The sequence below is a fragment of the Myotis myotis genome, unplaced genomic scaffold (assembly GCF_014108235.1).
Source record: "Myotis myotis isolate mMyoMyo1 unplaced genomic scaffold, mMyoMyo1.p scaffold_m19_p_7, whole genome shotgun sequence".
Classification (NCBI taxonomy): domain Eukaryota; kingdom Metazoa; phylum Chordata; class Mammalia; order Chiroptera; family Vespertilionidae; genus Myotis; species Myotis myotis.
This window is the reverse complement of record NW_023416379.1, coordinates 77,667,142-77,684,366: the sequence shown is the minus strand read 5'-3', so window position 1 is coordinate 77,684,366 and position 17,225 is coordinate 77,667,142. Positions and strand designations below refer to the sequence as shown.

Sequence of the window (17,225 nt, the reverse complement as noted above, 5' to 3'; positions counted from 1 at the left end):
TGGCAGCAAAACTCATAACCAAAACATTTTTATTACCAGAAGGAAAGCAGCTCTTAAAGAAAATTTCTTATGCCATTACCAAGAGGGGTAGCTATTTTCTTGTGAACAACCGAGGATGTCAGATATGAATTCTACACTCAACTCTTTGAAGAGCTTTGTGACAGACACATGACAATTACTGGAAAAGATAAAAGAGACCTCATAGTCCATGTTTCCATTTTTTTATTTAATTTTGAATTCCAAGAGAGATGCAATCGAAGGAGACTGAAAATCTGATTTAATAATGGATCATAATGAACAAGAATAAATTGTAACTAAATCAGCTCATGGTAGTTTATTATTTGATTACTTGCAAAAGCTTATTATTCTCAGAAAATCCAAGGTAGAGCATTTCACTGTTGGATAACTTCAGAAAATTGCTCCTGCATGTGCTAGGAATCCATGCCTGCTTTATTTAAATCTTGAAAAGCTCCCTGGTTGCTTTTGAAGCTTTTGGGTCTGTAGGAGGCTTCCTTTGACTGCCGGGCTGCAGAAACTTCTTCACAGGAGGGAGGTTGCTGATCCTGATTTTCAGGGCCTGCAATGCACAAAGCACAGCCTCAGATGGAGACACAACACCCAACCCTCATTACACAGGCAACGGAATCAGAGACCCTCCTAGACAGGACCAACTAAGTCCCCTCTATCAGCACCAGCAGGGGGCTGGGAAAGGGACACCCAGCAAGACAAGAAGAGGAAGGAAACACAGCTCAATAGCACTTTCCCCAGAGACAGGATTCAGTTCACAGTCTTCTTCCCACATGGAAATCCTGTGGATTCTCACTCTTTTGCAGACAAGGAAGACTAATGAGTCTGTCAGAGCAACACAGGTAAAGGCTCCAAACTGGAGAAATGAATATGTGGGACAACTGGGCTGGAACTGAAGATAGAAAATATAGAAAGTCAACCATGTGTACAGTCAAAAGCAATCTTCCCTGTGAGAGAGAGAGACAGACAGACAGAAAGAGAGAAGGGGCTGTGGGGAGAGAAACACAGTGTCTGAGAGAAGGAGCAGGAGCTGAGGGAAGGAAATCAGAGGAAGGAGATCTGCTCACACAGTCACAGGTAAGAGAGACGAGGACACACGGGGGAGGAAGGGAATCCCAGAGAAAATGAGGACAGAAACTGCATGAACACGGCTGGGCACAGAGATGCTGAGCCCTGGGTCCCGCTCATTGCTCTCATTGTGAAAGACAAACTATTCTCCTTGAGGCAGCATCCACCTCCAATTTCCAATGGCAAAACAAGATTATTTTCCTGCCTCAGAACAGGGCCTATGAGCAAATTTTGGAGACCTGGGGGCAGCGGGGCGTGCACAATGATGCAATCATAACATGGCCAGTCCAAGAACCCAGATATTAGATTCCAAGATGGGAGATGTGGGTTCCCTCCCAAGGGCTGTGAAAAGGGTCACCTTCAACAGCGGGAAGTTGGCCAGAAGGCTGGGGTCAATCTCTTCAACATAGTAGATAAGTTCAACCAGGTGAATGTCAGCCTTGCTCAGCCTGTTGCCAACCAGGTAGTGTTGCCCATGGCTCTTCAACACCTGGTGAATTGGAGGGAGCAGGTTATGAACACAGGTACACTCAGGCTGGGTCCCCCTGCTCTTCCCAGGTCTCTCCATCCCAGCTTCCCATCTGTGCTGTCTCGCTGGACAGGTGCAGAGCATCAGACCACATTCATCTCCCGTGACTCAATGAGACAGAGAGAAGCAGGTCTTTGTTGTTCTTTCCTCACCCCTCAGCTGAAGCCCAGGCAACCATCTCATTCTCCCATTCCCACGTCACTGGGCCCCTCTGTGCATGTTGGTCTGGCCAGGGCTTGCACTGACTGCACTGTGTTTCTATGTGCTACACGCCCGGAAGCCTCAGCAGCTCTGAGATTTCAGGACTTGTCTCTCCAGGCTGTTCTCTCTCTCTCCTTCGGGCAAAGACATCCTTCATGACATCCTTCCTCAATCCTGAGAACACTATTTCAGAGTCTATATTTCTCCTCTTGTCTGCTGGTCACATTTCCTGGTCTACCTATGTAGGATCTGAAATAATCCGGGAACAATTTGAAGTCATCATTTCTCTTACAACATTGTCTCTTAGGCCTAAGCCACCCGTGCCTCTCAATAACATAAGAAGAATTTGTTACAATTCACATGTGAACTGCCTATGGATGACTGCAGTTGTCTGTAACTTACTTTTAAATGCATCAAAAAATAATGTTTGATTACAGCAGGGAGGGATGGGGAGATATATGATTAAGCAAACATAATTATAAAATGTCAGTATATATGAGTATATTGTATATCTCTTTCAACTTTTCTGTTTCTGTTTTTTATAATTAAATATTGGAGAAATATGTGATGCTTATTAAAATCATTGCAGCAATGTGGAAATCATAGAGAAAAAACACATGTGGACCACTGACTAAAGATAACATTTTGGCAAATGTGCTTTCAGACTAGATAGATAGATAGATAGATAGATAGATAGATAGATAGATATGAATGGATAAGTACTTAATGACTACAATAAAATATCAAATGCTATGTTGTTATATGCATTTTGCATTCATTCACGTGATCACAGGGCTCTTTATTTTCATGAGATTATGGGACTCTTTATTCATGTGAGCATGGAACCCTTTATTTTCAAAGTATAGATTCACCTAAATTGCAAGGTCTGTTTAGGTTTTCATCATGGGAAATGTGCCTAAACTCTTAGCACCACAAGGACCAGGGGAGTGTACTAGTATGTTCTTATTAATACCAAATTCTTTGCTCTTTGTATATAACCTCACACACAAGCAACAAATTAACATTTTTTGAGTGAATGAATGATTTAATATTTAATAAAAATAAGTTCCTCAGTATTAATGTTTTTATTTCTATGTAAGCCTCATATATCCCTTACAATCTTTTCATAGTTGTTGTTCATGATTTTTATTTAGCACTAGTGGCCAGGTGCACGAAATTTGTGCATGGAGTGGGGGTGTCCCTCAGCCCGGCCTGCACCCTCTCCAATCGGGACCCCTTGGGGGATGTCCAACTGCTGGTTTAGGACCGATCGGACAGTTGTACATCCCTCTTGCAATTCGGGACTGCTGACTCCTAACCGCTCACCTACCTGCCCGCCTGCTCACCCCCAAGTGCTTTCCCCTGCTGGCCTTCTCACTCCCATCTGTCCCCCCTTGCTGGCCTCATCTCCCTAGCCCTTCCCCCACCCGCCAGCCTGATCACCCCTAACTGACCTCCCCTCCTGGCCTGATCACCCCTAATGGCTTCTGCCTCCACCCCACCATCATGATTTTGTTCAAAAGGATATCCAGAAGGTCTCCCCAAAAGTCTCCCAGTATAATTAGCATATTACCCTTTTATTAGTATAGATGATTTCAGGGTGTTTTAATCTGAAATATTTCCCTTTTACCTTCAAAGAGAAGCATTATCTAATATATATATATTATGTATATTGATGGAACTTTATTCCTGAATTTTGAATGACTTCCCTCAAAAGTTTGAGAGACATACTCACAAAATGTGTAGATTATTTATTCCTTAACATCTTTTTATCTGTTTCTTCCTCTCCATCCCACTGCCTTTCTCTCTGTTTAGATACGACATCCTTCCCAGAAACACTGCCATACCCTCCTGGTGGGCAGTTGGGGTCATGTTGCCTGTTGTCAGCATATTTTCCGTTGAGTCGCTTCCCTCGCGCTCCTCTTGGATGAAAAGCCCCTGCATGGAGCTCTGCAGGACCTACTCCAATCGCCAGTGCGGCTCTAACTGTGGCCATGAAATGCCATCAGACAGAGAATTCTAAATCGGGTCCTAGTAAACTGAGCTTTTGCTGACAGATTATAACTTGGGTATAACCGGTACAGGTCCTACCCACAGCTGATTTTGATAACATCCCTGGAGAGCCAGGGTGCTCCATCAGTAGTCAGGAGGGCCCATTGGAAGTGAAGGTCAAATCCCCAGGACTGCCCAGGCACCATTTCTCTATGTCCTCTAGTCTCAGTTCCCCAAACACTGAACAGCCCACTTACCTTTTCAAAGGCTGGGAAATAACGATTTGTTGTTCTCTCTCTGATCTGGGTCATGTTGGCATCTTTTTGATGAGGTGGGCATAGTGGGAAACGCATGGTCATTTCATTCAAATCTGCAATACCTTCTGAATACATATCAATCCTGAAAGACAAAAATGACCCAATTGTCAACTGTCACCTGTCTTACATGTTATAGTTTAAAAATGTAAGAGAATGGGGTATTGGGAGATGGCCAAGTGATTCACCTCCATTGGGTGAATTTTTATATACCAGTCATTCAGCTATGATTTTCTCTTAACTTTAACATTTCATATCAAGGTGGTTATCTACGTCTAAAATTTTTGTTATGCCCATGACCAAATATACTGACAGAGAACATCAGTGAGGTGTCCAGAGTCACAGGCATGGAGAAATTGCTGGAGTCATTGCAAGTACCCACTGAGATGCTACCTAGGGTTTGCCATCTCTGCTGTGGTTGGTTCTGGACACAAACTCCATGTAATCCATAAGACTAAAGGACTGCCACCTGAGGAATCTGCAGAGAGTCCCTGGCACAGACACCTCAGTCATGTCCCTCTCCCTCTCTCATCCTATTATACCACCCAGGCCCGTTTACATGCCCAATATTAGCAGTTCTTCCAATGAGTTCCTATAGAGCACAGTCCCCAAAGAACACAGTTCCCAACCTGCTCCATGAGCTGTTTCTAAACTTTGGCCACGTTTGCACTGCTCAAGACTCCACCTAAAACATCCCCTGAATGGGTGCGATCCTTTATATATTAGTAGTGGCAACCAGTGCATATTATAGAGGAGTTTTGTTCTAAACTGGGTTTTCTACAATACTTATAAATATACCAGCTTTTTTGAAATTCTATATTTACACACCATAAATATCACCCTTTAAAGTGTACTATTCAGTAGTTTTTAGTACATTCTGAAATCATCATCACATTCTCTCATTCCAGAACATTTCCTATCATGCCCAAAATAAATTCTGTACTCTTTACTGTCACTTCCTATTTCCCCAAAACTCCTTCCCCAGGAGATCACACACTACTTTCTGTTTATATGGATTTGAATGTTTGGACATTTTATATGAATGGAATCATTTTACATACAGCCTTTTGTGTGTGGTTTCTTTCATTATGTATACTATTTTTAAAGTTCATTCATGTTGTCACCTACATCAGAATTTTGTCCTCTCTATGGCTAAATTACATTTCATTGTGTAAATATTGCACTCTGGTCATTCATTCACCAGTTGATGGATATTTCTATTGTCTCCACTTTTTAAATATTGTGAGCAACGCTGCTATGAACATTTGTGTGCATGTTGGGGAAGGTCACCAAGAAGATGTGTCATTTCACCCACAAGCTGCACCTGGACAATTGGAGGCTCCCCAATCCCTCCTCTGTGCTTGGAATGTGCTCTCCACATGCCTTCCCCAGGACACAGCCTTGGGATAGGAATGTGGTGATAAGACCATCTGGACTTGGTATGCAACACAGTTAAGGCCTCTATATAACCTTTTAAGATCCTGGAAGGTGGATTCAGAAAACCACTCGACTTGTGGTCATGAACAAATTTCCTTGTTTATTAAACCTGCCACCTACCAATAAGGACTGCAGGCCTTTTTCTTCAGTCTCTCCCTGCCCTTCACAGACGGGAGCCAGTTTCAGATTTCCCCTGAGGGCTCCCTAGGAGGTCTATGAAGCCACAGTACAAGGTTTAGTGTGGATGTAGTGTTTATTATCTTGGGAACATACCTAGAGGTGGAGGTGCTGACATAGGATAAGTCTATGTTCAACATTTTGAGTAAGTGCTACCAGTTCCTTACAAGTTTTAGTTTCAATCATGTGGTTCCCTCTCAAAAAGAAGGAGAACACCCCCACCCCTCCCAGATGTAGCTGCCTTGAATAAATCTGGCTGCTTCAGTAAAAAGAAAAAAAAAGTTCTAAGTAAACCGGGCCTCTTGAAAACCTGCCTCTCCTAACCCTTGTCGAGTTCAGTCCATACAACGGGCTGGTGAGTTAGATTCCTGGTAACTATGCCTGTAGTTTCTGGAACTTGAGAATGAGCCCCTTTGTGTCCTTTCCTTCCCCAGTCTTTTCTTTAAAGGCCTGAGAACCTGGAGTCATGACTCCACCACCCTCCTGGCTTCATGGTTCACCGGTCTTTGGAAAAGTCTGTCACTCCCTGTGCTACCTCTGTGGACTGAGTCTTCCTTTCTAATCCCACTGCTTGATTCCGCTTCAAGTGGAATCCCTCCTCCTCATGCTCCCTGCTGGGCTGGATCTCCAAGGCTCATGCTGCTGTTGGTCATGATCCGCAACACAATCCTGATCATTCAAGGAAGAATCTAAATTGTTATTGTTTATTAAAAAACAGAAAAAATACCTACAAGGCTCTCTCCTTTATGTCTGTCCCGTAGAGGTTGTATTTGGCAGCAATGTAATTGAGAATGGCTCTGGTCTGTGCCAGCTTCATCCCGTCGATTTCCACCATGGGCACTTGCTGGAACATCAAAGACCCATCTTTTGAAAGAAGAAAGAAAGAGTACAGTGAAATGTCTAATGGATCACAGTCTTTTGAGATGAAAACAAGTTTGTTGAAATTATCAGGTAATACTTTAACAAAATGGCATTTTGTTCCTAGTTTTTTACAGTCCTTTTTCTTCTCAGTCTGCTTTTTATTTTTTAACTCATTATTTTATTGACCTTTTTATTCCCATCAGATACATGGTAGCTTTTGTGATTGATTTATCTTTGTGGATATTTTTAAAAGAAGCTGGAGAGAGGCTGCAGCAGGCTGCCAGCCCGATGGTATTTCAAATGGGAAGTTCCCACAGTAACTCTTATGGTGTTCATGGCATTTAAGGCAGGTTTTGGGAGAGATTTTTACGTAGGCATCTCTTTCCCTGACTTCAACATCTGCAATATTGCTAGGACATTACCTTGCAACAAACCATAGAGATAATTCAAAGCTACTGCTGGGCCTATTTCTACTCTCTTCACCCTGATGCATGTGTTTGAGTGTCGGAGGATAGGTGGGGTCCTGAGCGGACACAGCTCCTCACAGCGGGTGCAGAAAGGAGGAGAAGCAAGGAGTGGGCATTCCAGGTCACAAGGGATGATTCCTTGGTGAATACTCTGAGTTCTAGGCCTTCCTAGCCCTGAGTGAGTGGTGAGACCTGCTCAAGGAGCCCCGCCCTTACACATGAACTACTTTTCTTCCTCTTTCACCCACCCTCCATCTCCGACCATACACACTCTCAGGCATTGCTTAGTGCAGTGGTCAGCAAACTCATTAGTCAACAGAGCCAAATATGAACAGTACAATGATTAAAATTTTTTTAAGAGCCAAATTTTTAAACTTAAACTATATAGGTAGGTACATTGTTATTAACTTAATTAGGGTACTCCTAAGACTTAGGAAGAGCCACACTCAAGGGGCCAAAGAGCCACATGTGGCTCGTGAGCCGCAGTTTGCCAACCACGGGAGTGTTCAAACCTCACTATTGCATTTATTCCCTCATCAGAGGAATTTAGATACATTGTCTTACCATTTCTTAATTTTTCCAAGTCTTCTGGACTTTCCAAAAATTGCTCTTCAAACTAGAATCAGAAAGAGTAAGGAGTTCTTGTGATTCATTCCATAGCATTACAGAACTTTTAACTTTAAATGACCTCTGTCTGGTACATCATATGGAGGAGGTAAGATTCCCGAGTTTGGCATGGTACACAGAGGAATACAGTGATGCCATTTGGAAATTCAGATTAGAGCCATCAAGAACAGAACATGAAGCAAAATAAGCCAGTCAGAGAAAAACAAGTATCACATGATCATGTCGAATCTAATGAACAAAATAAATTGATGAACAAAACAGATCCAGAGACACTGAAACATGCAATAGATGGATGTATTTCAGAGGAAGTGGCTGGTGTGGGGGGCTGGAAGAGTTTGACCAAAGAATTTATATATGCTTAGCCCATGGACAAACAATAATGCAGGGAAGGCCTAGGGAGTGGGTGGGAGCAAGGTAGAGGGGGTTATGGGTGGGGGGTGGAGGGGGGGTAGGAGAAAACATCTGTAATACTTTCAACAATAAATATATTTTAAAAAGAGGACAGAGCATGGCTTGCAGCACTTAACTGCTCACACTTGGAGGTTCCTTTCACCTCCATCTGCTTTTACATCTGTCAATGGTCAGGCCATGATTTGGGAGGGGAGTATTAACACAGGGAAGGGAATGGGAAGTTCTTGTAGTTATGGAGTTTTGATATCTCAAGAAAGCCTTTCTCTCCATATGAGACAGGCCAGGAAATCGTGTGTCCCCCAGCGTGGGATATCCATGGGCCCATAACCATCTAAGATGCTGTCACCAAGGTGACAATTACCTCATTTCATTTCATTTTATAGTTTAAAAGGAGTATTTTATAATAAAAGTTTTGATCTTTAGCTTGATCAGTGGAACAGTCTATTGTGGATCTACATAATTCCATAGGGGAAGACCTGATAGATAGTGAGTTATGTGTGCAGGGATTTATAAAGCTTCCAGTGCAAGACAAACATAAAGGATGGAGGATGGCCATGAAGGGAGGGTGGCCAAGGTAGGGTGGCATTGGCATTGGCTGGTGTGATGTTGCTTGTGAGGCTAACGGAGGTGAAAATGATTGTAAAGATCAACCTTTGGGAGCACAGAACCCAGGAATGCTGACCAAGATCCTTACCCCACACCCTCTTCAGTAAAGCTGGGATGGAGTAGAGGAAGCCTGAGATGTTCTCAACATCACCTCCTAGTCACCCTCCTGTGCTGAACTCATCCTGCCCACAGGCTCTGAACACACCCCTGAACCCCAGAGCTGAAGTCGGGGTGGGTTCATGGAGAGAGAAAAAAAGCTGCATGGCACTATTTGTATTTTTTGTGTACTTCCTCACTGATGAAATTAAGAAAGAGTCAGGCTCAAGTCCCCATGTCTTCATGAACCAATGAAGAAAGTATAATCCTGGCTCAGGTAAGCATGTTGTTATGAGGCTGAAGGGAACACAGTAAAGCTCCTGTCTCACCTCACCTGAAACCCTCCTTTACTGTTCTGATTTGTGGGACAACATTTCCTGAGTTCATCCATGCCTCCCTCTCCTGAAAACCCTCAGAGTTGCTGAGTCATTCTGATGTGGACTGAGAGAAAAGTGTTTTTCTCATTGACACCTCTAGAGGGCAGAGCTCAACAGATGCCAGGGAAACCTACCAATTTTCCATGCAGAACCTGGGATTTTGACATTGTAAATCAAGCATGTCAAACTCAATGGCTAACATGGGTCAAATAAACAAGGTTTAAGTTTATGTGGGTCACATAAAAACAAAAGTGTCCATTTTCATAGAAACATAGGTTTATTTCCATAGAGACATGCTGAATACAAAGGGCTGAAATAAATGACTCATCATTAACATAAAATAATAGAACATTTTAAGAAAAATTAATATTTTTTCTTGAACATTAACTTACCAGACTGAATAACTGCACAAAATAATAAGTGTAACGCAAATAAACTTATTTTTCTTGTTCTCCAAAAGTGAGATATTTCCTGTTGCGCACACTAAACAAGTCAGTACAAGACTAATGTTGTGGCAACTGGCTGCTAGAATATTTGCTGCTAGTATTAGTGGAGAGAAATGGTACCACTGCATGTAAGGTGGATAAGGGAAATGAATGCAACATGATTATAGTAATCAGTCATTAGCAAAGGTTGTCGTTTTTTATTAACTAGAGGCCCAGTGCACGGATTTGTGCACCGGTGAGGTCCCTCGGCCTGGCCTGTGGGGATTGGGCTGAAACCGGCTCTCCGACATCTCCTAAGGGGTCTCGGACAATGAGAGGGCGCAAGCCAGGCTGAGAGACCCCATCAGTGCACAATCAGGGCCAGTATCGATCGGCTGACCCCACCAGCAAGCTAAACTACCAGTCGGAGCATCTGCCCCTTGGTGGTCAGTGCACATCATAGCATATGGTCGAACCATTGAACAAATGGTCAGACACTTAGGATATTAGGCTTTTATTATATAGGATTATGTATAACAGGATTATCATAAAAATTAAAGTTATAAAATTTTTATTAAAATGTTTCTTACATACTGTTATATTGGTTGGGCCACAAAAATATTCGTTGTGGGCCACATGTGGCCTGTGGCCCGCGAGATTGACATGCTTGCTGTAAATGCTTGGATGTCCTCCTAGATGCCCCCATGCCTCCTTTTAATCACCTATTCACTTGTCTGCATCCTGACTGGAATGTAAGCTTCCTGAGGGCAGGGACCTTGTCGTTATGGTTCATCTGTGTATCCCCAGAACCAAGCACAGAACCTGCCACTTCAAGGTGCTCAACACAATCATGGCTGAGTGGATGCCTAAATCTTTAACAGGCAGCTTGTTATAATCTGCTCCTCTCCACTTTTGTGGTTATATCTTAATTTTAATTACATTACATTCTAATATTATCATTTTTATCCTTTTATTATAAAAATTTCTAGCATGTACAAAATGAAAGTACAAAGATCCTCTTTGTATCCATCACCCAGCTACAATCATAATCACACAAGTCAATCTTGTGTCACCTAGATGCCCACCCACTCTCCCTATCTTGTGAAAATTCGAAACAACCCCATATACAGGATAATTTAATACTTGACTCTTTATATTTCTAAATCATTAGATTTATTATTAAAATAACCACAATATCACACATAACTAAAAAATTAACAATGATTTTTAATATCCTGTAATATTCAATCAATAGTTGTATATGTGTCAAATATATTACTGTATATTAAAATAAAAATAAGGTTCATAAATTATGTCTAGTGGCTATTTCTTTTGTTTCTTTTAAAATTTTCCTGTACTCTTACAATGGCAGGATTTTTTAAAATTTTATTGTTCAGATAGTCCAATTCCTTCATAATATGCATAGTATTTTTATTTAAGGCAAAACCATTCACAGGCCATCTAGTATGGAAGCCTCCTAGCTGACGTGAGAAAGCACTTCACCACAGTCAATTTTGGATTCAACTTAAGATGACAGAACTCACAACCCACCTCGACTCCAGCTGCAGCCAGGAGCCACCGGATGGGCTCCATTCTGCCTCGTGCATTGAAGTAGTGAAGCTTGGGCTTCCCAGCCATGTCGCAGCCTCCTGGTTTCTCTAAACATGAGTGAATGCATGAATGAATGCATGAATGAATGAATGAAACCATAGGAGCAAACTGTATTTTATGGTGTACATTCGAACAGAAGGGTGAAGTATCTGCTTTCTTAATGGTGGAATTGGTGGAGTCCCATGAGGTCTTCCTTTGCCCATATTCTCACCCAATAGTGGCCATTGGTGTCAAATTGCACCAAGTAAGTCTCAGGTTGCCATTTGTCCTCACTCTGAGGATATAAACAGAGCAGCCTGGATCCCACACAGGAGAAGCAAGCCAGTGAGGGGCCTTGAAACCAGAGGACTTAATGACAGGGAGGAGGACAAGGGAGCAGAGTTAGTCCTCTGCTCTTTGGCTGTCATGCTGCTCTTGTTCAAATGCATGAAGTGGGGCTTAGTCCTGGCCTGATAGTCACCAAAACCTTCTAAGTTCTCTCCATTCAGGAAGAGGTTCATTCCTCTTTTCTACTGCAATTCTATATTTTTCACTGCTGCATGATATTTATATTCCATTTAGAAAAAGGAATGTTAGTGCATTACCTTTATAGTACATAGAAAGGAACTAACATGTGTAGTGTCTACCACATAACAGACCCTTTCTAATTTTTATCCTTATTTAATCTTAGAAAAAATGACTTGAGGTAGATCTTGTTGTTATTCTAAGTTTATAGTTGGTGGTTCTCATGGCTATAGAGGTTAAGCAACTGGCCTAAAATAAGTGGTTAAGCTATCATTTGAACACACTTAAAAAAAACTTATATTGGACACCAAAGTCGTGGAGCTTCTCTAAAACAGTATTTTATTTTTTTATTGATTAATGTATTACATATGTGTTCCTTATCCCCTCATTGGCACCCCCCACCCCCTGATCTAAAACAGTATTTTGTAAACTATGGATTGTGATCCCTCGGTGTGCTGTGAAATTAGAACAGTGGGTTCAGACTAGCATTTTCCATTTGAAATATAATAGAAAATATCAGCGTACCATATGTAGTAAGTCTAACTATATAATTACTAAATAAAATTTTAATTTTAGTTACACTTACATTGTGTGTGAGTGTGCGTATGTGATTGTATGCTCTGGTTTGTTGTAAAAGGTAAGAAATACATTAGTTTGGGGTCAGCAAAAGAAGTCTAACAGCTGCGTCCCTTTTCTAAGGTTTCTCTGAAACACTGATATTTGAGGCTGGATAATTCTTTGTTGTGGGGGGCAGTCCTGTGCATTGGAGGATATTTACTTTAGCAATATCCCTGACCTCTACCCACAAGATGCCAGTAGCATAGTGCCCTGTCCCTCTCTCCCATCATGACAACCCAAAATAAAATCAGGGGCAAAATCACCTCTGGTTGAGCACCACTGCTCTGTTCCAAGCTGAGACAGCAGCACACAGGTGGGAGGAGCCAAAGAGAGCTCCTCACATAATGACTGGGAAATTCCAGCAAAGGTCTTGGGCAGGTTTTCTCAGGGATGTGAGTACAAAGGCACAGGAGCCATTAAAAAGCAAAGATTTGCTCTTCCCAAAAGCAGCCAGAGGTGACCTCTGAAAGTGGTTCGCTGTTCACTGGACAGAAAACCTCACAAAATCATGCAAACCAAGAGGGTCAAATATTTGTGTGCATTGCCCGGGCCATATTCAAAAAGCCACCACGTTTCTGAAGGATGCCACTTTATAGAAGCTGTGTGTGCTGTTCCGTTGTCACAATGGTGGAGGTTGTAGGTGTGCCCAGGCAAGGATTCAGTTGCCTACACTTAGGGGGGGACAATTTCTGTCCCATTCTTAGTCACTAGACCTCTACTCAGAAAATGTTTTTAAGCATCTTTGCAAGATTTTAATTTCTTAGCAAAACATATATATCTCCAAGCAATAGTAATATTTTTTAAAAGGTACATGAAATTTGAATTTTTATATGTCAAAAGGTAACCGTAAGTTAACATTGCAATTAAGCAATAAATGCTGGGTTTTATTCTGCCTTTTCTCAAGGCTGGAACCAACCCTCTGTTTTCTTAAAGTGTGTAAATAAAGCCCTGTGTTTTCATTCCCTATTTAGCCTTTCTTACAGCTTAGAGAACTATTGCTTGGGGCCACAGGTGTCCTCAGTAAATTTACAAATTTCTGTTTGAAGAGAGAGAACTCTGAGAATAGGGGAGGAAGCCCACTTCCTTTCTCATGCTCCCCCTTCTTAGGAGAAGCAGCACTTCTCATTCCCCTCCCCCCTGATGTAATTGTTGTACAGTCCCTGTCCATCCTTATAAAAACCTCCGTCAGCACTGAGATCTCCAGATGATTTTTTGAGGACTGGGAAAAGTCTCCCATCTTCTCAAGATGCCAGCACTCAAATAAACCCCTTTCCTTTTTCACCAGCACCTGTTTCATGAGTTTGGCTCTCATTGCAAAGGCAGCCAAATCTGGGTTTGGTTACAAAAAGAGTTTAAATATTCCAAAGGATATTTATTTATTTGCTTCTTAGAACCTTGTTTCTGGGTGACATGTAATATATTTTCGCTTTTTAGGTGTTTCATTCAAACTTCCTCAACTAACACTCATGGAGCAGCTTCATGTCTTCATGTATCAAGCAGTAATGGCTCTTTGGGAACAAGAAACAAGTCGGATTTGTTCCTTCCCTTTAAGGGTCTAAAGTCTGGTCAGAAAAATAAGCTTGTTGACAACTGGAATTCTGAGGCTTTCCTGCATGAGAACTCTGTTTTGCTCTTTGTTTTGTTGACAATTCTTCCAGGGCACTACTGACTCTCATTAGGCTGCACCCTACTGGGTGACTTCGTGTGCCTTCTGAAAACTAATGCTCCATTGATGTATGTAACTCTCCCCTCAAGACTTCCCCAATTATAGACCTAGAAAGGGTCTGAGAAGTAGGCTGGTCCTTCAAGAGTGTAAACAATATGCTACACACCAAAGAGAGGGTATGATTTGCCAGCTAGCTAGTTAGTAATAAAGTCTAAATTAGATTCCAATTCTCCTAACATTCAGACTAGTTTCTCCCTATTATTCTACTAGTATATTACTGAATTTTCACAGCCTACAGAAATCAGTTTCTTTGTCGCCCATTAAATTAGTGAGTTTCCCGAGAAGTTGTCGTAGTACACAGGGTGTTGAGCACAGTTCATTGTTCAACAGGCCGTTTGCTCAAAGGTCAGTACACTCTCCATGTGACATGGCATGGGCAGATTTCTCAAAAGCCATTCCTTTTTTTGTTTGTTTGTTTTGTTAGGATTTCCCTCATAAACCTTGCCATTTACAACATAGAATTATGGAGTGATTAAATTATAAGCTGGGATCATGGTAATGAAGTAGCCAATCCTGATTACAAAACACAACATTGTGCTATTTAAATGGAACTATCAAAGCAGCAGAACTTTCCACATAATAGAAACACAATGGTTATGCCAAAAAGCTTTGGCAAGGTAGCCCAGAGGAATATTTAACTGGGCAAACAGAAGGAATTTGCAAATCCTCTGTCAGACTGGGAACCTCACAGCTCAAGAGAAGGCCATTATTTTCTTAAATTTGCCTAAGATGTAAAGCCAGAGGCACTTGACTTCCTATTCTAAAGTCCCTATACATTTCGATTCACTAGTCAGTTTGAGTCTTTTCTTTATAAGAAACCCTTTCTACCCTTTGCTCCAAAAGCATTAAAGAAGGAAGGAAAGGAGAAGGAGGATGAGAGGAAGAAAGAGCGTTGGGGTGGGCGGTGAGGAGGAAGAGAAGGAGCAGGAAGAGATAGAGGAGAAAGAGAGATAAGTGCTTAATCACAAAGTAACTCATATAAACAACAAGCTAATATAAGAATTCACCTATAGAGGAGTAGGTTCAGATTCTGACTGGCAGGCATTGCTGCCAATTGGTTTCCCAACAGGAGGTGTCAGTTCAAGAGGCACAAAACCATTGTCCTATATTTCCTTCCCGTTGCTCAATGTGTGTCCCTGCCACATTAAAATTCAGTACCAGTGTATGTTGTCTACTGTATGAACACACTAATGCATCATTCATAATGGCGAAGCGATTTTAGTGTAAGCTCACATGCTTTCCCTGGAACTAGAATAGTTGTATTTTCACATTACCGGTAATAATAACACTCTTACTTTTCCCATATTATCAAATTCTCTGCCTTCATTTTCAAAATTCTTGATTATTATTTTCCTTTAAAGACCTGGCCTTGAGGATCTAATAAATAATGCTTGAATTGTCTCCTGAAGATACAAAGAAGGCACAATAAGAACATAGAGTACCCACATAAAAAAATTTCCAAGTGAAATGGACACAAGAGAATTTATAGAGATGTGTAAGGTCAGTACTAACCTATTATGTTCACGCTGTCTCTCAGCTCAGCTCCTCAAGGTCACTGCCTAATATCTGTGTTAGATGCTTAAATATTTTGACAACCCTCTCCCTCCTAAGGGGGTGGAGTCCAATAAGGAGCAGTCACTCCCACAGCCTCCAGCCTCCACAGACCTCAATACGAGACCTGAAAGCAAAGGACAGCTCAACAATGTTTCATTTCAAGATTATCCATAAATGCACAAAGAAGGGATTTCAGGTGTATTTGGTTGCCCAATAGGTCCATGGGAACCAGGCTTCTATTAACACTGCTGCTTATGTAGGATTTCATGAAATTTGCTGTAAAGATGGAAAAATCTTATGGGAAAATATGTCACAGGAGGGTAGTGTCAGAAAAGAGGATAAGAAAGAGAAAATAGAGAGACAGCAATCTAAATTCATAACAAGGACTGAATGATGAATACTGTTGCAACCCAAATTCTCTAGGCCCAAAGAATCCGTCTGAGTTATCTAGCAGTGGACAGGAGGAACTCAGCTGCCTTACCTGGGCCTGTGTAGACCCTTTCCTTAGAGACTACACTTCAGCATTTCCCTCTAGCCTCAGGACCCTTGCATGTGCTGTTTCTTTTGATTGGAACGCTCTCTTGTCCCTACTCTCAGGCATCCTGTGCTTCCTCTGTCAAGTAGTTATGACCTTATCTGTTTAATATCTGTGTGCCTTTCCCCACCCTCCACCCCCATTTACTGTGAGCTGCCAAGGGCCCATGACTGACTATAGTGCCTGGCACCACATGGAAGACACATCATAAGTAAAAATAAATACATATAAATACGTAAATGTATCTTTTTCTAATGAAAGATTTCTAACAGATATGAATGCAGAAAGAAGAGTATAATGGGCCTTAATGCACCCATCACATTACCACAATAATTGTAAGCATTGTTTTGAAGCAAATCCCATTGTATTGCATCAATAAATAATTTAAAATATATCTTTTAAACTTTAGTGAAATTATTTATGTTACAGAAAAATTGCAAAAGTGGTGCAGAGTTCCCAAATGCCCTTCCCGCAGTTTTGTCTAATATGAATATCATACATAACCATAGTAAAATGATCAAACCAGGAATCTGACATTGATACAATACTATTAAGCAAACTCCAGATTTTACAGGTTTCAGCAGTTTTTTGATCAGTGTCTTTTTTTCAGTACAGGATTTTACACTGATTAGTTGCCATAGTCTCCTCCAATCCATGCCAATTCCTCAGTCCCTCCCTATCTGCTGACCTTGGGGCTTTAGGAGAACAATGGTCTAATGTCCCTCAATCTGGCTCTGCCTTACATTTCCTCATGATTGATGTTATATGTGGGGTTTTTTGCAAGAATACTACAGAAATTATGCTGTTCCTATCTTGGGGCATCACTTCTGGACATAACATCATACCCAAGACAAAATATGTCTTATTAACAATGAAGCTAACCTTGATCCTTTGACTCAAGTAGTGTCTGCCAGTCTTGTCAGCTATAATGTTCCTATTTGGAATTAGTAAATATTTTATAGGGAGGTACTTTGTGAGTATGCAAATATTCAGTTTCTAAATGAGCTTTCACCCACCAACTTTAACATTCATTATGGATCTTGCCTACAGCAAATGTTTACT

General features: G+C 41.4%; 1 protein-coding gene across 2 annotated transcripts; it reads right to left on the bottom strand.

The window, feature by feature from the left end:
• Positions 1-205: 205 nt before the first annotated feature.
• On the bottom strand, positions 206-15,661 carry LOC118660484 (glutathione S-transferase A1-like). 2 transcript variants are annotated; one of them, XM_036317959.1, is made up of 6 exons: positions 15,587-15,661; positions 7,638-7,689; positions 6,477-6,609; positions 4,075-4,216; positions 1,454-1,585; positions 206-577 (listed from the first exon to the last, which is right to left on the bottom strand). In XM_036317959.1, the coding sequence occupies exons 3-6, from the start codon at positions 6,596-6,598 to the stop codon at positions 455-457; spliced, it is 519 nt and encodes a 172-aa protein (XP_036173852.1). In that variant the 5' UTR covers positions 6,599-6,609; positions 7,638-7,689; positions 15,587-15,661; the 3' UTR covers positions 206-454. The 2 variants fall into 2 exon arrangements, with proteins under 2 accessions (XP_036173852.1, XP_036173851.1); XM_036317958.1 differs by lacking the exon at positions 15,587-15,661 and adding an exon at positions 11,167-11,253.
• Positions 15,662-17,225: the final 1,564 nt, after the last annotated feature.